The sequence below is a fragment of the Phragmites australis genome, chromosome 5 (assembly GCF_958298935.1).
Source record: "Phragmites australis chromosome 5, lpPhrAust1.1, whole genome shotgun sequence".
Classification (NCBI taxonomy): Eukaryota; Viridiplantae; Streptophyta; class Magnoliopsida; order Poales; family Poaceae; genus Phragmites; species Phragmites australis.
In genome coordinates, this window is record NC_084925.1 from 303,182 (window position 1) to 323,496 (window position 20,315).

The window sequence follows — 20,315 nt, forward strand, 5'->3', positions numbered from 1 at the left end:
ACCGCGCCACTGAGGGCAAAATCTCACGCAAACATTTTTTTTCTTTCTCTGTCAGGAAAATAATTAGTAAATACAAAGCAACAACAGGACCAACAGATTCTTCTCTCTTAAGATGCACACAACCAATTACGATCGGAATAAGCTGTAGAATTAACACACAAGCGTTAATGATTTCTGTAGGACACGAAATCAGTTCAAATCCTGAGGGAAAGAAGACAGCAAGCTTCCAAAATCGGTGCTCATTCCGCTCTGATAAATGGAGAGGAGCTCATTTCAGTGGTGCTGTAGAATGATTCCTCCTGGTAGTAGTTGTCATCCTTCTCCTCTTCCCACTTGAGAACCTCCCTTATGTACTTAAACGCTTCATCGACCGTCTGACGATCACGAGCACGGGCCTGCCACACGAAAAGCTTCCGGTTCGTGTGCGCAACGTACAGGTCCTTGAACTTCATTGCGATGTAGTAGTATGCCTGCTGGGCCAGTGACTGGTTGTTGTGGTGCGTCCGAACAGGGCAGAAGTCATTGAACCACTCACAGGTTGAGAGGGGCGCACGGTTGATCTTCTCCTCAAAAAGGTCGTACTTATTGAGAACCAGAACAAATGGTGTATCACAGAAGCATGGTTGCCTGGTCAAACAGAATTGAAAATTATAATCAATTTTTTTGCTGACTTCAACAAAACCGATTCAAGGAAGGTTTTCATTTCAGAAACAATACCAACACTGAGATAATTGATAATAATGCTTTCCAACTATGAAACTCGAATGAATGTTCCCCGCAAGGCCCCAAGATAACGTGAAGTTGAGAATCATTTTAAGCGAGGACAATTATACCATGCAGATGCATTCAGTCCTAAAATTTTCTCTAATGGAAAAGATTAGCATACCTGATTGTAGCCTCAAATAACTCTTTGCTTTGCATCATCTTGTTCAGAAAAGGCCTACTGCTGCCATTTACAGGAGGTCCCAATTGGTCATAGTCGCTCAGTGCTACGCAGAATATAACCATGCGGACATCCTCAAACATTTCCACCCACTTACAGCCATCATTCATGCCCTTTGCACTAATTCTAATCAGCTGATATCTGATGAAGAAAAAGAATACAAGATTAAGCACATGATTTATATGCACTTCTATACACGGCCAGAAGGAAGTTAAGAGATTACTTGGTGAGAGGCTGGGAATGTGCCTCAGGGTTCTCGATATAAGGTTCAGACATTGGGCTGCGATCATCAAGGGTGAACTCAATGAAGGCCAGCCCATTTCCTTGTGTTACTCCTTCAGCAAAGATCACATCTTTCTCTGAAGGTTCATACTCATTGCTTGATACCTCAATGGCCTGCAAAAATATGCCAGTATAGTCCAAAAAGTCATTCAAAAACTTGAAATGAAAAGTTCATCTCTACACGATACAAACTAGCTTGATCAAGGTTAGAGCTATATTAATTTAAAAGCTATGAGGTTATACCCTGCTCAAGAAGTACTCGGCCACATCGGGGAGAAAATGCAATTCTTCCTTTCTTTTAAATGCTGCTTGTATGGCAGGATCCTTCCACATCTCGTCAACGAACGGAGCATATTCGCGTGTTGCAGCAGGGAAGAATGCATCTAGATCACCCGTTGCAATGATATCCAAAAGCCAATCTGAAAATTTCTTCAGCCTTGCATTTATTGAGTATACACAGGAATTTGAGCCATTGGCTTTATTTTCATCTGCATACCAAAAAAAAAGCTCAATAATACTGTCTCTGTCTGGAGAAAATAGCAAAAGAGCAAATGACTTGACAATATTACCATGCTGAGTTTTTTCATCCTCTGAAATTGTGTAATTCAATCTAGACAAAGCCTCTTCCTCGAAACGCTCGCGGCCCTCCAGCAAAACCCCAAGATACTTGAACATATTGCTTTGGATCATCAGTTTGATACCTTCAAGTTCTTCTTGGGTGAACCTAGTCCCATACAAGTACTTAGCCTAAGACACATTAAAAGGAAAAAATCAGCATGAAACATACAAGAATTAGTGCAGGATACAAAATATCAACACCACTGGCAGGTAAAGATAACACATATCCTGAGTACGAATCATGACTTGCTGGAACTCCTTAAAAAAATTCTAAGTACTCTGCTTAAAGGATATAATACCGATGATTACACATTAGAAAACATAACTCATCTCTGGTCTGTCAAAGGGACCTGACAGTAACAAACATGGCTAATCTGTTGAAATTAATCACTACTGACCTTCAAATGGCTTCTACATCCCACAGATGAATTACTACATAACAGTGCAATCTCTCGCACAGGGCCAGTTACAGAAAGTTACATCACACGAATTGTGATACAGCTAAAGGGGTCAATGGATGAAATCAGATCTGACCTGCTTAAAAATAGTACTTGTACCAGCACCAGGTGGTCCAAGAAGAAGCAGCTTTTGGATTCTTTTCTGGTCCAAATAATCAGGGACAGTTCTTGGAGAATAGTGAACTTCATCTCTGGTTCCATTAGAATTCCCAGGAGGCACCGGTAGTGAAAACAATACACATGCAAAACGTGTCAAAGCCTGGCCACACAAAAGAAAAAAAAAGTCAGGAATAAGCATGCCGAGCTTAAGTTTTCATAGAAATAACAATGTTATGCAGTTCCTTTTAACCAAGATACATACTGACTCCCATATTTTTCCCTTGATGTTGTTTTGCCCTTCTTCCTCATAACGACCATCATCATAAACCCAAAAATGAGTATCACGGGGACACTGAACATTTGCAACCTGCAAGCATAATGTAAATGATGTGATTAAAACACTCTTTTATGGTGCATCTCTTGAGGTAAAAGGGCTCTTTTAAATCTTGGCCATGAACTGAAGAGCTCAATTTTAGCTAAAAAAAGCATGCCTGCTAGGCTGCCAGTTACTACTTACTAGTCCTGACTACAAAGGGAACTTCCGTATGATGTATTAATATCTCGCTATCCAGAATGGAAAGACTGATGCATTTAGGAAAACTTCCTAATTTGTCGCAAACTGGAAAGTCTTAAAAGGAAGATGACGGTTGAGCCTTTGTTATGTATACAAAATGAATCGATTACACCAAGAGTGTTCGTGATTGACTTTAAATTGAAGTATCTTAGTAATCAATGAGTCTGAATCTTTTAATTCGCACTGGTCGCCATTAAAACAGTGGAGTACATAATTTGAATATTTCAAAAAATGGCAGAAAATTCATATTTGAAGTCAACTAATGTTCTGGAACTCAAAGTAAAAGACTGAATAGGTGAAAAGGTTTTTTTTTCTTGAAAAGACAAAATGGCTCACGTCACGCAGTATCAAAAACATTGATATCATCATTACTCATTTCCTCGTTTGATGTTGTGATTTCCCCAATTATGTACAGGGTAAGACGTCATTACTTGCCTTGAAATGGTTAGGTATGACTTATTATCAACAGTCATATTATGTGAAATGGAGTGTTTAAGTAAAAATAGGTGTATCGTAAAATTCCTTGAGACAAAATGTTCGTAGGAACAACAATGGGAACTCTTTTTTTTTTTGCAACTAACAATGAGAACTTAGTGTGAATTACTGACAAATATAGACTTTATAAAATACACACAATGCTACTTTGGACCAAAAGTGGAAAATAAATGCAGTTGCCAGCTATAGGCCCCCTTTGGATAGGCTTATTTTCAGCTTTTTCCTGAAAAAAGACAGAAGCTATCCAAACAGCTGACTTTTGGTTCTGACTTCTGCTGGCTTTTGGCTACCTGGAGAAGCAGTTGTGGCTGAAATGAACTAAAAACAGAGAAGCATGTTCTAGCTAGCTTTTTTGGCTTTTAGGTGTGCTGAGAAGCTAAAAGTTTATTGTAAAAGACAACAATCAAAATTCAACAGCCATAACAACTTCCTCAACTAGCTAGAAGCTACGAAGCCACAGCTTATCCAAACGCAGCCATAGTCTGGTCACTAAAATATTCCTTATGAATGCAGTTTGGCCAAAGGGACTCAATAGCTGGTCTTTCTCAGATCTCTAGCTATAGTCTATATTTGACGAAAAGCAGTTCTAGAGGAGTAAAGCATGCTTGGCCAAGAGCAACACATGATTCTATTTCTGAGCAAAATAAATGGAAAGACCGGTACCTTAAGAACTTTCAGCTCAATCTTTGTTATTTCCCTTCCATTTATATAAACCTGAGTGTTGCCATTGCTAGCATTGGCCTGAAGCTTCCCAGTAAAGTTGAGGTTAGAGCTAATAATCCTGTCTGGTTTTTCTCCTTCCTATCAGAAAAATGCAGTTTCATCAGCACAAATTCAGTTAAATTTATACACAAGGTTTGCTGTTACACTTCTAATAGATTTACCTTTCCCCATAAGCCTGACTCCTTGTCATACCAATACTTTCCAGGTTTTAGCTTCTGAGGAGGCCGTGTGCAACTAAGCAGCTCTGTCAACTCTTCAGGCCTCAAAGGGCAACCGTTCACAATAAGTTGCTCAGGCCGAAGCTGATTCGCTTGGCACTCCTTCTCAGCTTTCAATATTTGCCTTACTTCCAATGGACTTAGCAAACGCGAAAGTGTCCTTGAGTTCTTCCCCAGCTTTGACCTCTTCGACTCATCGATTGGCTGACCAATGCAAGTGACACACTTGCGCCCTTCTGGCATTGATCCCATCATCCTAAGCACACAGCAGCTGCAGTACCTTGCATCGCAGACAAGGCACGACTCCTTGCTCTCCCATTTCCGCTTCCCACAACGGTAACATGCCCTTCTCCTCTTCTCCTTCTTTGTGACCGCCACGTACTGCTCAGACATCTCCTCAAACTCCTTGCTCTTGTACTTGCTGTCCGGCGTGAACCCAAATGTCACCACCGGAGCTCTCCTCCCCTCCTGCATTTCAGGCCTATTCTGTGGCCCCGGTGAACTCTGCGCTGAACCGTGCGACTGTGAGCGGGAATCGTCATCGTTGTCGAACTCCTCATTCTGCAGGACAGAATTGACCGACTCTGAGCTGCCACCAACCTGTGCCGGCACCGGATCTGCGCAGCGGGCGATCCTGGACACCGGGAGGCGGATTGGCTCAACAACCGGTGCCAACGGTAGCCCTCCTCCATTGCCGAGCATCTGGGGACAAGACACCGGCTCGGCCGTGGGGATTACTGGCATCTCCACCGGGTCTACCCTGGGGAGCTCGTAGGACACCGGCGGGCCGTCGTACTCGAGGGCGATGGAGTAGTCGAGGTTGGGCGGCGCCTCGGGGATGGGAGTGCCGGGGGGGAGAATCCTCCTCATCATGTCCTCCCAGGTGCTCCCGTCCAAGGCCTCCGCCTCCGCCATCTCTCTACCTCCCCTAGCTGGCTGCTTGTCAACCACCTCACCTTTCGGCCTCCTACCTACGTCCGCATAACCGCAAAGCTGACCGATGAATCCTTCTCGACCCGACCCACAAAGTTTGACTCCTCCTCCTTTAGCACCGGAATCTTCCCAATGACTAAATCCGGCCGAAACCCCAGTCTTCGTAGGGCGCAAGAACTGCGAAAAGGAGAGATCTTTACCGCAACCCTGGCTTCAATTGCGCTCAAATCCGCAGGAGGTGGAATCAAAATCCAATCTTTCCACCACCAAACTGAGCTTTCCGAGGTCGGCAGAAGGAGATCTTGGCCACCTCTCCTCAAAATTGGATCGGATTGATCAGAACGAAGCAACGAGAATGAATCCTGCACAGGCTGTAGCTGTAGGACACCACACCATGGATGGATGGAGAACGGAGGACAGACCTAGAGACCCCGAAAGGCTGCAGGGCTGACTTGTAATAAACGTGTCGCTTTTGGACTGAGAAGGAAAGCGACGGCAGGAAGACGAAGATGAGCCGCCAACAACAGACACTTCACTACTCTACTACTCGGATCGGAATGGCTCAATCTCATCTCTTCTTTTAACCCCTCGGATTTGATTCTAGTTACCATGTACAGTGCTCGTGGTAAAACTAGCAGTAGTAATTTGCACTGTGTTCTTCGAGTTTTTATTTCATTCAGTCGTTGTTATTCTGATCCCTTGGGGTAAGAACAAGTATCGGTTCTGATATCGACGTAATTCCATGCATCAAATTTACTATAATACGCCCTTTGAAGCTTAATAGCATTATAGTAACATCATGAATGGATTTAGTTTTTAAGAGGAATTCATATAGTTGTTGGCACTGTTGATATGAAAAGAAGCCCATCGTATGTAATATCCGACGAGCAATGTGATACCCTAGTTATGGCACTACGTTATTGGACTTTTATAGTTACCTATACTCGAAAAAGATTCTGTCAGAGTACGAATGACCGTTGTCTTGTCCTTGATCATTAGAATCAAGAATATGTATTAATATAGATCGAAAAAGAGAACAATGTTACAGAAACTAGATGAAAGATGAAATGTAAAGTAGATTGATCTGATCCATTGGTTGATTTTCTCAATTAGCCATGACGCTCTCATATTTAAAAGACGATAGATCTTAATCATAAGAGATCAGGACTTCTAATTCAAACTAAACAAGATCTACAAATATAATTCGGCTATGCTTTTTGATCTCCAAATTTTCTATAACTAACATATCTTTCCTAATCAACCACGTAAACTCTCATATATCTGCCTAAGTATCCTTTATTGCAGTTCGATCTTCTTGAATTCGTCTACATGCTTGATGTATCTATGTACTTGAATCCGATCAGCTCTTCCACTTGTTCGGAGACTAACTGCTAAAATAAACCATGGTCATTGATCGCCCCACTGTCGTGACCACTGATCGTAATCACTAATCGTGGTCATGAAGTATGTTCACTGGTCGGAGTTACTATTCGTATGGTTAGAGTTACTGTTTATATGGCATAGTACTGTTATGGTAGTTGAAGTATTGTTCACTGGTCAAAACACTATTCATCATGGTCGGAGCTACTATTTACTGGTCGAATTATTGTTCACTGATCAACCAAGAAACTTTCAGAACCAAAATTCTTCACAATATACCAATTTCGATCGTCAACATGTGTCCCCCTATTTTTTTTTTTTTTTTTGGTAAAGCTTATATGCCAAAAAAAACATATCTGACCTATTTCTACATTTTTTAGGACGATGATCAAGACATCAATCATAAATACCTTAGGACGATGGTAAGTAATACATTGGCCTTACGTCTTTGTTTATTGATTCACTACACCATTTAACCGGAACTCTGAAGGTAACATAAAAATCATATTAATATCTATACCTTTAGTTGGTGAAGCATCATTAGCATACACCGATGACTCTCATAATCAAGTAATTCTTCATCTTTCTTGTCCTCTTGCATAGGTACTAGCGTTGTTATTGATGAAAGAGTTGTTGTAGGAGCTATTATAACATCTAGCTTTGGTCTTTATATTTGCTTCACATGTTGCATTGGTTTAATCTCATTGAAAGTAGCATCTCATAATTTTTCAGCTTGTTGCTCTACTAATTCTTGCTTGCGTAGCCGTTGCAATTTTCGTTTCTTTGTGTGAGACAAGCCTGAGGGACACCACCTCGGTTGTAGGTATTTAGAAAGTGTCTTGGTGCTACTTGCTTTATGATCATTATCCCTTGAAACAATTTGGACAACAGTAGATATGTGTTTAGACTTGACCGATTTATCAAAAAAATAATTGATCATTTGCCAAGTTCTTTGGTCAATATTTTTCATTGAACCAATCTTAATAATATCAGCAGTAGTAGCATATACTTTATTAACATTAGAATCTAAAATTTGAGTAGAAGCACTACCCTTCTCGGCTCGGTATACTTTCTTTACATCTTTAGTATATTGAACATCATTAGACCGATTTGTAAGCTTTAATCGATCAAGATGTGATATTCTATCAAATACTGGTCTTTGTGGTGCTATCCACATCAAATAAAAAGGATTAATTTGTATAGGAGGGGTGGCATCCATATACCGTTATAGCACTGAGTTGGTCAAGGGGTGGCATCCATATACTCCTTGTCTAGGAGGTGATTTTGATCGTTTAGCTCTACTTAGTCGATTTGTATTTGCTTGGATGATTTTATCTTTCTTATATTTAAATAAGAGTTGTTTGAAAGTGGACTTGAATTTTTTAATCTTGTCATATTTAAATAAGAGTTGCTTAAAAATGGAATACATGTAGTTTGTTCTTTGGAAACCTTATGAATGGTTTGTTCTCTTGAAATACGGTATAGTACAATGTGATTTCTGTGTTTTCGGCAGAAAGGCAGGCTCACTTAAGTGTGGACACTGGAGTACTGGAGACAGCAGTACGTAAAAAATACAGTACTCCCGGAGTAAATTGATGAGCTGCTGCTGGTGTGGTGTGTACGGAAATTGATTGTAGTACTGGTAGGTCGGTGCTGCAGCTGGGCCCCACCACAGGGTGGATAATAATGAAAGTCCAGGAACGGAAAATGTACCTAAAATTCCATCAATAATTTATGTATTAATCCAACGATTGGTGGACAGACAGACTATTGGTGCATGAGAAAATCCAGAAACTACTGATCATATCATCTCATCTGCCATCTTGGCTTGCACTTTTCAAGTCTAGAGTCTAGACTCACTCTTGTTGCAAACTGATACATTAACCAACCCGTAGCACCGCAAAATTACCACCAAACAGCAGCTTGCTTCAGAAACAGAAAAAAGGAAAGGTGATAGTTTTTTGCATGTTCTTAAAAGCTGATTCCGCACCCAAAAAAAAAAAAAACGTGAACTAGCTAGGTCAAACAATGTGGCGATTAGTTATCAAATTGCTAGAAAGGCCACCATTGTGGTGCCATTGATGACAGAAGCTAAGTCAGCAATAGTTTTTAAAAGAAACATCACCTAGATCATACTAATTGATTGGACAGGTCGAGAGGCAAACAAAGGAGGGAGTGGATCAGGAGCCTGGCATCTATCCTTGTGGCTTCTAATAGTCAAGCTCAAGCTAGCTAGAATAGAGAAGAGACAGCAAGCAGCTAATGGACGAGGAGGAGGAGAGGAGGAGGAGGAGGAGGAGGAGGAGGAGGAGGAGGAGGAGGAGAAGAAGAAGAAGAAGAAGTGACAATGGCATGTAGCTCGTGTCTGGACTATAGGGAGCATAATAAGCGAGTCAGTCTCCGTCGGATGATCATATTGCTAGCAGCTACAACCCACATCCTGCGAATCGAAGCAAGCGCTCACAAATGAGATCGGCCTGTCCGATCCGTGAGGAAGGCTAAGATGGTCTGGATGAAGATCTTGGATCCTGCGGATGCTTCGGCGGAGAAGACGAGACTATCACAGGAGCACCGGAGAATGAGACTCCTCCTTTGATCTGGGCTTCCATCGCTATGGGCCGACAAACGATTTCAATACGGTCTGAAATTCGGATGGGCTCAAGTCAAGGATGAGAAGAGGTGTCAACACGTACTGCAGTGGCCCTGACATGCATGCAATACACTGGCTGTTGCTGCATGCATGCTGTGGTTGTCCACACCACACACTATCTCTAGTCTAGTCTAGCCCAAGAAACACGGGGAGAAAGAATCAGAGATCCAAATCAGTAGTAGCCCATGCTGCCATACACAGCTGGAGTTAGAGTATCCTTTATATGATCACTAGTAGTTCATCATATGCTACTCATTCTACTATAATTTGGTGGTCTCTTTCTGCAGTCTACACCAGCTAGCTAGCAAGATCTTTCTACTCACCTGTGGCTGGGTCAATGCCAGACAGATGCATGGTAAAGCAAGCAGGTCCCAAAAGTGCAACCTCGAGTGCTTCAAGGGAACAACACCAACACCACAACCTTTAAAGCTGAAAGAAAGAAAGAAGGCAAACATGCATTGCATAAACAGTCCATGTGTGGATTCATGTGTGTGCCAATAAAATAAAAGCTCTCTGATCTGCAGGGGAAAAAGGAGAGTAGCATCTCTTTTATCATTCAGTCACCTGACCTGATTCTGGTTCTAGCTACTAGCTAGGGAGGGCTCCTCGGATCTTTTCACCTTCATGTCCCAGTGAAAAAACTAAATCAATCTATTGCTGCTGCTGCTTTCTCTGCTTTTCTTGGGTTTGACTGACCCACACGCATGGGTGCCTCTCTGCTCTCACCAATGAGAGGTACAAAGGCTGTCCGTTTTTCTTTTGGTTTTTTTCTCTTAATTTTAAGGCTATGCATGCAGATGCAGTAGTCATCAGTTGATGAAGAACCTATATATACACTAGCAAGTTTGATACTCCAAATTATGCCAAGATTTTTTTATAAAAAAGGTACACAATGCATTTCTACACATAGCACATTTTGTTGTATCCTAGCTAGCAATGTGCGTTGTGAGCTTCAATTATTTTTGAAACCAAAATGCAACGTATGACGCGATTGATCTGATTGGTGTTGAGATTTGAGAGCATATGTACATCACCAGTTTTAACTGGCTGGTCAACTTTATTAAACTAGCAACTGCACATATATTTTACACACGTGAAATCAATTCAGAATATAGTAATCCGAAGAAGTCAAAAGATATAACATAAAAAAAGATTTGCATACACGAAATTCACAACATGATCATATAATTTCAGGAAGGGGAGAATAACAAGTACCTAGATATGAGAGTGGAGGGGGCCGAGTCATCCAGAGTTGATCGTCCGTAGCAACGTTGTAAGGAGAATCAAGATGGTGACCGATTTATAAAGGGATAAAAATAATTCTTATATAGTTCATTGGTGTAAAGATAGTACGACAAAGGCGAACTCCATGGTAGACAGCGGTGGAGACAACGTGCGGGTGGTGGTGCACCCTCTCCTGAAAGCCGGAACGGTAGGCGAAGTGCAGGATGCGGCGCACCCTCTGGAGAAACTCAGCGTTGTAGGCAAAGTGAAGGAGGTGGCACACCCTCTGAAGAAATATGTCAGTGAACGTATGGAAGGTAAATATTAGATGTCTAGGTATGAAAGTTAAATAATGAGAGATTGGATGTATTTTTGGAATGTATGGAAGACAAGTATCGGATGTCTAGGTATGAAAGGCGGGAGATTCCACTATTTGCCACTAAATAAATCGTTGTGTTTCTTATATGCAATCGTTATATCAATAACATGTGGAACCCACATGTCATCCTTACAATAGATGTTATATCGTAGATTAGATAATTGTTTGGTGGCATATCGTAGGTTTATCTATAGGCAAATACTTGAAGATTGACTGTATTTTTTGAAGGAGGAACGAGATCTAATTTTACATGGTGATCATTTGATCAACTCAGGTAGACGATATGGATTGATTGGATCTGCAAGAACTCGTGCATTTTATAAGGGTACAGGTATAGATTTAACTACAACCGCTTAAAATATTATGTTCATATATATTTCACTTCAAGATGAAATAACAAGCTAGCTAGGAAGCTTAAAACAATGAATTTCGATCATCATATCTACTTCAGATAGCCTCTATCAATCCCCGATTTGTTGACGAATTAAAACTTTGAGGGCACGATTGTATTGTACGGCAAGAATCCTGAAGATGCAAAGGCAACCGATATGCGCTCCTCATCTTTTTAGGTAAGGTTTGGTAAATGTGAGATTTCTTTTCATGTCGTTGGTTGCACGCAGATCGATTAATTCCATGAAAAATGTACAGGTCTCATCTACAATTACTAGTAGTATTTCTTTTTTCCTTTGCTAGCTTTAATTTGGGCACATATATAAAAGCAACATGCATCTAGCTAAATGGGATCGGAGTTGCATGCACGTGAACGAGGCCTCTCCTTTAACAGATTTCCCCTGCTGCTTTAATCTGTACCGTGGCAGCAGAAAAAGATGAAGTCAGCTCGTCGATCGATCTCTCACTCATCATCTTCATGCGGATATATATAATCTTTAAACAACATACAAGACTTTATATACGTAAAGCAGCTAGCGCAAACCCCATATGGAGATCGAGCAACATAATATATCTAGATCTCCTTGCGACCTCTCTCTCTTTCTTAATTTCCACACACATACATAGTGGAGTGAAGATGGTAATATATATCAGTTTAATTTGCTGGCCTTTTTTTATCTCGCCATGCATGCATACTCTTTGGACAGAATATATTAGTGCCATATGCTTTCCCTTTTTTGCATCTTTTGTGTGCCTGCTTTATTACCTCGATCGATCTGCCCGTTCGTTGTTGGTGACTGGATCATGCAAGCAGCACCCTACTTATTGTGCCGCCCTAGGGTAAACTCAAGATTTGGCTGCCCGGCCAGCGGGCTGGATGTCTCAGAGATGCATGACACATTCATCTCTGACATCTCCAAACTCTTTGATGGAGCTTCTTCCTGCATGCCAAAACAAAATTCAGTTCAATTGGTTGTCTAGTTTATCTTCCAGATAGATCAAATCTCAAGGAATTACACTTACTTCTTTTATATATAATTATATATATGACATAAATTAACACTACCCAATTGTATATTATTAATCTTATTTCTCTTGACCATTTTCAGGCTTTCTTTAGCCAAACATTGAGTACATATATACATCCTAATGTGAATTAAGAATTGAAAATATTATGGTTTTCTTGATATGTAATTACCTTGAGGTTTTGCTTTCTGCTGGATTCAGTGTTTGATTCACTTGGTGAGCTGAAATCAGGCCAGGCTGCCCTGCTGGGAGGCACAAGAGAGAAATGATAAATAGAAACATCAAAAGGCCGGCTCCAATTAATGGTAATGAATCACCTGATCTAGATCTGATCAAGCAGAAATCACACAAATAACATTGTGCTAGTGTACTACTATATATGTGTCACAACTCACAACTGAGGGACCATTATGTTGAGGTATGATTATAAATATGTTTAAAAAGGTTATCTAGCCTAGTATTGTAGTAGTATAACTCAGTAGCACCACCATCTCCAAAGAAGTCTTAAGCTTTGTCCTTTGTTTGAACCTAGCTAGCTTTATTTTTCTTTAAAAATATACCACTGTTCTCATGCATAGTGCATAGACCTCTTTTTTGTGTAGGGTGAAACTTTTCATGCAAAACAAAATTAAAGGATATATATACATAATTTTTTAGTAGGAAGCATGCAGTGAGGCAGGCAGTACATTTTGTCATTTTCCTTTCTGGACAAGCAAGCGGCCCTGCACTACTCTCTGGTATGCATGTGTTACTGTGTGCTCATCTCATCTCATCTCCTAGGTAATAGAGGTGTAATCGGATTGAATATAGATGGATATCGGTGATTTAAATCCTATTTTATATTTTTTTATTAGAATTAGAGCTAAATATGGACGGTATCGAATACATATACAGATACGGATAGTCTCGATCATGAATAAGGATCGATACGAATCGAATATATGACAAGTCAGATACAGACAATGTCAATCATAAATATTTATTAAGATATTGAGTAAAAGCAATAATCATATATATTGCATATATTATGATTGTTCGATCATTCTATATATCCAAAACTCAACTACATTATAGGTCCAACAAGCAAATCAATAATATACTTCTATGAAAGGAGTTGTGCTAGAGTGAAATCGGAGAAGTTACGAGTGTCTAATATGCTAATTGAAGCTTATATTAATTATTTAAACATATTAATAATTTAAATAAAAAGGTATCAACTACAAACTTGTATATCTCGTTAAGGACAATAATTTTAATACAAAGATTGGCTCTATTCGACTCCGTATGAAAAAAATTACTAGTTTCGAAAGATAGACTCGGATAGTTATCGGATAGCCTTCAGATACATCCGATTTTATTCTTGTATATCTGATATCCAACTGATACTTAACTCTCACATCCGAATCCAATATCCGATCCGATAATGTGCCCATGCCCGTGTACAGAGGGGAGGAGGAACAGCTTTTCGTTGCAGCCATGCCATTAAACAACTGAAGGAGATCTATCATTGCACCACCATGAGGTTTCAAATGTCCAAAAAATACTGGACAAATAGATCGAACAATGCCAAGATTTATTTCTTTCCAATTTTTTTGCGAGCAAGTATATATTTATATTTGCATTTTAGGGGGGGGGGGGGGAGAGAGAGAGAGAGAGAGAGAGAGAGAGAGAGAGAGAGAGAGAGAGAGAGAGAGAGAGAGAGCACTAGTGTGGTCCATGAATGAGGCATAGGGAATGCCACAGAGCTTAGCTTTTGAGATGAGATCATGAGACATCTCCCGCGGCCAACATGGTACTACTGTCACTCTCTGTCTTTCTGTGGCTAGCTAAAGCAGAAAAATCAAGCTTTTCTTGGCATATTGTTAAGTAGTAAAACATATATATACAAATAAAATGTTTACTCATACAGTAAGGGCATGCTTCTTATAGCTTCATCTGATCCAAATTTTCGGAGGAATAATTCTACAGAGAAAATGATTTTATAGTTGAAAGTGATTCTCTAAGGTAGACTCTATGGATGAAGTAATTTTATGAGGAAATAAATCAGGAGAAACTGATTTTTAACTTCATACATCTAGTTCATTTTAAGGTATCACTCTCACATAATCAATATAAGATCTGAAAACTAGCTAAAAACTGTCGTTAGCAGAGCTACTCTTATTTTACTCTAGGAGCTAGTTTAAGGACTCTGAAAAAAAAACCCTAATAGTACATCAAAATGCATATGGTAATCAGCACTAGCTACTGTCTATATATCAACTCCTATAAGAGTTAAGCCTTCTTGATTCACATAATTGTGCTAGTCAAATGTAGGAGTAGCTAGGATCGGTTAAGTATATAGATAACTCCTTTTATTTGTCAACCTAGGACGATTATATATGCATGCATGCATGGTGCACATAGGAATTGGATGATGAAATTTACTTATTAAGTATCCATTTATTTAACTATTTATATAACTATCTCTGCTACTAGCTTCACTTAATTAATTAGTTGATTAACGAAAGTAAAGAAACTAAAGAGATTAGAACAAAGTAAAAGGAGTGTTATCACCTTGAAGAGTTGCTCCATAGACCACCACTGTAATTGCTGTTCGTGTGAGAATTCCCAGTAGTGCTATTAGTCCCATTTTGTGCTAACGGTTGATCCATCTGTCGGCCACTGCGGATCTCTAGAAAGCTGTCGCCGGATCTCTCTCCTGCCGACCCGTTCTCGAATCCATCATTTTGTCCTAAAAAATAACGAAAGAAATTAACTTAAATATAAGGAAAACTAACTTAAGAAGCCAAAAAGATATCTTAGAGGATTAGTATATACCTGAAGAAACTGCAGGTTTGTCAGTGTTTTTTATCGTGCGATACATCTGCATGAATTGCATATAGCATGCTATTAACTAGCAGGAATTCATGATACATAAAAAAAATTCAACAAGTACATATATTGGCCCAGCCTGGAGTACGTACTACATGTTTTCCTCAGATGCAAATTAAAACTATATTTAATAGAGCATTCGAAGTTCCAGAAGGTCAGGATAACAAACCAACTGCACAATGTACTTACTGGTCACTATACACTGCTGCAAAATGTCATTTCTTCTAACAATCTATTTATACCTCCCTTGCACATATATGCCTGCCTGCCAAAGATATTGATTACCTTTTTTTACTGCACAACATGTACAAGGAGGGAGGGAGAGAGATTTTCTTTCAATTGCAAAAGCTAGCCTTGTGTTCCGACCCCTCTTGCAAAAAGCTGCTCCATTACACTCTACAATGGGAGAGAGAGAGAGGAGGGAGAGCTATGCACTGTACTGCTATGTTGTTTCCTTTCTTTCTTCTTTTCTCTGTTCATACGATCACAATCTACGTTGCAAACCATATATGTATGGATCATATATGCCTGCTTTAACAAAAGAGCGCGCTATATGGACTAAAGCAAGGCTGAAACAAGAAGAGGAGACATGCTCGATATTCACATCATGCATCAAGAACTGAGCTTTGAAAATCTGGATGAAAAAGGATCAAGACCTATACTAATTAAAGCCATCACGAACACATGTTCCAACCATATGAAAAAGAAAAAAAAGAGAAAATATTGAATAAGATTTTTTAACGTGTGATCCTATCTGCACGGTTTTTATTGGAGGTTAGAGACGTGCGAGGCCGAGATAGAACCCGTGACCAGCTCAGCCTCTCCCTGAGGCTTTGCCACCGAGCTACAAACCCGTTCGCAAAATTTTAAATAAGATTCAGTCAATTTAATCATTAATCAAGCAGGTATGTTACCTGCAAGTGAGATTTGACATGGGCCAAGGTGAGATCCTTCACATCCATGAGCTCCAGCACTGACTTGGGAGTAGCCCCTGAATCCAATTAATCCCAGGAAAAGAAAACACATCATGTGATCACTCGATCCCATCACAAAATCAATTCCATGAGAACAAGAAATTAAGAATAAAAAGAAATCGGTATCTTTCATGTGTGAATCAATCAATCAATTAATTAATTATAGACACGCGACGCGCTCATACACTCAGAGAGATTAGAGAGAGATCTGTGTACATACTCTCATGGCCGCCAAGGAACTCGACAGCGTGGACGAAGCGCGCGTGCAGCGTGGTCGTCCACCGCATTCTTGGTGCCCGCAAGCTTCGCCGCCCCGCCGGCGCGTACCTCGACCTCGCCATCATCACGTGCTGCTGCTGGAGCTGGAACTGGAAGGGATGTTGGCGGTGATGGTAGATTGGGACCTCTCTGATCGGCTTGAGCAAAGCATTCGTCAGGTGGTAGTGCTGGTTGGAGTAGCAGCCGCCATGGTCGTAGCTGCTGGTAGACGTAATCTGCTTGTAGCTTGCACCACCACTGCTCATACTTGTGTGGTGGTAACAAGCAGGAGGCATGGTGGTCGCAGCAGCAGCGCTGCCACTGCCACTGCCACTGCCACTGGTGCTTGTAGGATTTGCCGTGGTGGTGGCGGCTAAGGGGAGGAGGTTGTAAGAAGGCGGCAGGGTCGCTGACGTTGTGTCTTTCACGGTGGTGCTGTCGGTGGTTCGCCAAAACCCTAGGTGGTGGAATCGAGCCGACGCGGTGCTGTTGTCGCCGGAGTCCGATGACGAATGTGGCCCCCAGGCCGTCGGCGCGGAGGACGGGCTGCTCGGGCGGGTGCTGATTTGCAGCGACAGGTCCGGCTGCCGGGGGAACAGCTCCATAAATGGAGATGCAATTGCTTGATTGACTTGGTACCAAGGGGAAGAAAAACAAGCGGGGCACAACGCTAGTAGAATCAATCTTTGGACGATCGATTCCGAGGATGAAGGTAACGAATACAATTGAGCCGGCCGGCTCCCTCGATCTTGCTTCAATAACTATATCAAAAGAATTTAGTTGGATCGATCTTGCTTGGTGGGTTTGGAGATGTGTGGATGTTCTTGATGAGGTAGCTAGAGCCCTAGCTAGAGGAGGTACGGTGAAGAAGATGGATATGTAGAGGATTTGGAGAGAGAGAGAGGATTTGGAGAGAGAGAGAGAGAGAGAGAGAGAGAGAGAGAGAGAGAGAGAGAGGAGTGTGGTGGTGGCGTGCTGCTGGTGTAGCGTCATGTGTGAGTGTGTTGCTGAGAATGAATGAACAACAAGTGACAATGACTGGCAATTGTGTGTAACGCCTAGCTAGCTAATTAGATTCAGTCCTTTGCTTGTTTGCTTCTCCAACTTCACTTCTCATGCTAGTAGATAGATAGCCCTTTGCTTGTTTGCTTGCCCTCTCTCTGTCTTTGATCCTCAAAGAAGCCATGAGTTAATGGTCAAGTGGTGCATTCACGCGAGGTTCCATTCAATAAATTTGATGACCCCTACTTTGCTCCATGGATGGAGTCGATGCAACCAACATTTAGTGGCATCAGGCTTCAAACAATGCGCAATAATTCTGTTGCTAGGTATGAGCAAGTGAAGCAAGAATTGCAAAGTGAACTGTAAAATCTTGATTCCCGCATATGCTTCACGTTTGACCTTTGGACATCTAACCAAAAGTTAGGATGTATTTGCCTAACGACCCATTATATTGATGCCAGCTTTGTCTTGAAGAAGAAGATTATTGGTTTTATATATGTGAAGGCGATAGAGATGATACGAGAATTAATCAGGCACATTGATTCATCACCATGACGAATCAAAACTTTTGATGAGATTGCTGAAAGGGCATGTCTTTCTCCAAAGGCTGGTTTAGTTCTTGATGTTCCTAACCGTTAGAACTCGACACATGATATGATTGTCGAGGTTGTCAAGTACAAGGTTGTCGTGAAAAGGTGCGCTGAATCACTGCTTGAACCTTCACCAACCAAGGAAGAGTGGACTAATGTTCAGGCTATTGGTGAGTTTCTTGGAGCTTTTGAAGAAGCTACAAAAGCATTCTCAGCGGATAGGAGTCCTACATGTCAACTATTTTTGCACAATGTTCTTTGTATCCACCAAGCAGTAAGATATCGAGAATGGCAAGTTAATGAGGTTCTAAATGATTTGGCTAGTGCTATGGACTCAAAGTTCAGTAAGTATTGGGATGGCAACTACAACATAACCTTTGTTATTGCCGTCATACTTGATCCCTCGAGAAAATGGATTTCTTAGATTTCTTTTACGATAAGGTGTGCAAGCACTATGTTGACATTGACAAGGGTATGACCTTGGCTAAAGAATGGCTCACCAAGTACTTTGAGGAATATGAAAAGGTTCTTAGGAGAAATAATGCAACCTTGCCTCATGTTAGTGCAGCCAAGAGTACTTTGGGTTCACCAATCCTTAGGAAAATAAGAGTACAAGAATTTGTTCGATGGTCCCAGAGGAGAGGGAGGCATATTCCAAAGTCAGAGCTTGAAGCATATTTAGAAGAAGAGTTTGTAAGAACAGATGAGAGGTTTGAAATTTTGAGCTGGTGGAAAACAGATGCCAAGAAAGACCCTGTGCTATCAGCTATGGCACGTGATTTCCTTGCAATACCTATGAGCACGGTTTCTTCAGAATCTGCATTTAGTTGTGGCGGTCGGATTCTTGGTGACAATCGAAGCTCAATGACGCCAGAAACTCTCAAAGCTCTTGTTTGTGGCAAAGACTGACTATATGAATTTCCAGGCAATGAAGCTAGATGAGGTAATCAACTTGATTCTATTGTGCTGAAAAACTTGCCTCTGATTCTACTTTGCTGAATTTATCATATCTTCAATCACTTCAAGGTGTGCATGTACCAATCTGGAGGGTTGCTGGTTTGCTTCAGTTTCTGAACAATGACAGACATAGATGGCTTTGTAGAAAGAGATCCAACTCAGTTGTTTAGGCAAAAAAAAAAAAAAAGTTTAGCAACAATACAAGCTTATGCCTTTTCCCTTTTCTCTTTCCTGTCAACTTCTGGAGATCTGTTCTCAAAGTAGATGGGAGTTGATGTTTGTCTAGGCTTACCGTTCTCAAAGTAGATCGGGAGATCTGTCAGGTTGCAAGAACTTGCTAATATCCTATTACTTCTGTGGCTAAGTTATATTTGCTTTAGCTTGACAGATCATTATAACATATAAGATCTGAGAATGATTAGTTCTTGTATTGTCTTGCCCGGAGCAGGAGCAATGCTTGTGGCACCTATTTAACTGCATATTTTTTATTTTGTTGTGATTGCAGCGGATGATCAGTCCAAGTTCTTTTGACACCCGTCTGAGTTTTGACTGTAAGTGCAAGCATCAGTTGGGTGCTTGGTTCAAGTTCTTTTACATTCACCAGTTCTTCAACTCTCTGTTGCGATGATGCCCTGTTTAGTTAAGTTTTTTTGGGAAGTTTTAGTTTAGATCACTATATCATGACACACTTAACTAAATGTAGCACCATTGACCATTGGATCTGATGCTCATTCTGAACATTCTGAACTTTGTTAGACTCCTTATTGTGGACATTGGGTGCGTTATCATTGTGCTGCATCTTTGGTTAGCAAATATTCTTTGATCTAAACTATGTCCATATGCCTGCAGCTCCAAGATCAGTAGAGTATAACAAGTCAGAACAAATATTTCTGTGATTTCTCTTCTATGTATAATAAGTGAATATGCCAATGTAATATTGTGTGTTTCTGTTCAACGTCGTGTGTTCTTTTTTATCTTTGTAGTTCTGTTCAACGTGCTTAGTTGCGGCACATGGGTCTCTTCAACGTTCTTTTTTTATATTTTGGATCTGTTGACCTTGTTTATAAAAAAATTAGAATGTGACACTCATTTACTTTTGAACTTGTTTAACTAGAACCGGCTGGCTTTAGGCACATGGGCAGCAGCATGCTGGCCAGGCTCACAGGCTGAAACGTGATAATGGGTTGGAGAGTGGGTTGAGCCTGTTTGAGAGATCTGGGTTGGGTTAGGTTGGCAAAGCTATTCTTTAGGTTGGGTGGGATTAAGTTTGA

General features: G+C 40.8%; 2 protein-coding genes across 4 annotated transcripts; both read right to left on the reverse strand.

The window, feature by feature from the left end:
• Window positions 1-23: 23 nt before the first annotated feature.
• Window positions 24-5,898, reverse strand: LOC133918173 (extra-large guanine nucleotide-binding protein 3-like). The gene is made up of 9 exons (XM_062361911.1): window positions 4,354-5,898; window positions 4,133-4,270; window positions 2,663-2,767; window positions 2,378-2,560; window positions 1,795-1,972; window positions 1,469-1,713; window positions 1,167-1,339; window positions 887-1,084; window positions 24-627 (listed from the first exon to the last, which is right to left on the reverse strand). Exons 1-9 carry the CDS (start codon window positions 5,323-5,325, stop codon window positions 240-242), a joined length of 2,580 nt encoding a protein of 859 aa, XP_062217895.1. The 5' UTR covers window positions 5,326-5,898; the 3' UTR covers window positions 24-239.
• A 2,345-nt stretch (window positions 5,899-8,243) lies between these two features.
• Window positions 8,244-20,307, reverse strand: LOC133918176 (probable transcription factor KAN2). 3 transcript variants are annotated; one of them, XR_009909727.1, is made up of 8 exons: window positions 16,458-20,307; window positions 16,178-16,254; window positions 15,210-15,255; window positions 14,946-15,123; window positions 12,565-12,637; window positions 12,133-12,307; window positions 10,589-10,883; window positions 8,244-8,436 (listed from the first exon to the last, which is right to left on the reverse strand). XR_009909727.1 is itself a non-coding variant. In XM_062361916.1 (6 exons), exons 1-6 carry the CDS (start codon window positions 17,098-17,100, stop codon window positions 12,185-12,187), a joined length of 1,140 nt encoding a protein of 379 aa, XP_062217900.1. In that variant the 5' UTR covers window positions 17,101-20,307; the 3' UTR covers window positions 11,351-12,184. The 3 variants fall into 3 exon arrangements, 2 of the variants coding, with proteins under 2 accessions (XP_062217900.1, XP_062217901.1); XM_062361916.1 differs by lacking the exons at window positions 8,244-8,436; window positions 10,589-10,883 and having other exon boundaries at window positions 11,351-12,307; XM_062361917.1 differs by lacking the exons at window positions 8,244-8,436; window positions 10,589-10,883 and having other exon boundaries at window positions 11,352-12,307; window positions 12,565-12,634.
• Between the last annotated feature and the right edge of the window lie 8 nt (window positions 20,308-20,315).

Bases quoted from the DNA above. Each gene is read 5' to 3' on its own strand.
- LOC133918173 (XM_062361911.1), bottom strand. From the start codon at position 5,325: ATGGCGGAGGCGGAGGCCTTGGACGGGAGCACCTGGGAGGACATGATG. The intron at 1,973-2,377 runs GTCAGATCTGAT...AATGTGTCTTAG, and splicing joins CAAGTACTATTTTTAAGCAG to GCTAAGTACTTGTATGGGAC. The intron at 1,340-1,468 runs GTATAACCTCAT...ATATTTTTGCAG, and splicing joins CCGAGTACTTCTTGAGCAGG to GCCATTGAGGTATCAAGCAA.
- LOC133918176 (XM_062361916.1), bottom strand. From the start codon at position 17,100: ATGGAGCTGTTCCCCCGGCAGCCGGACCTGTCGCTGCAAATCAGCACC. The intron at 16,255-16,457 runs GTATGTACACAG...AATTGGATTCAG, and splicing joins GTTCCTTGGCGGCCATGAGA to GGGCTACTCCCAAGTCAGTG. The intron at 12,308-12,564 runs GTAATTACATAT...TTTGGCATGCAG, and splicing joins GCAGAAAGCAAAACCTCAAG to GAAGAAGCTCCATCAAAGAG.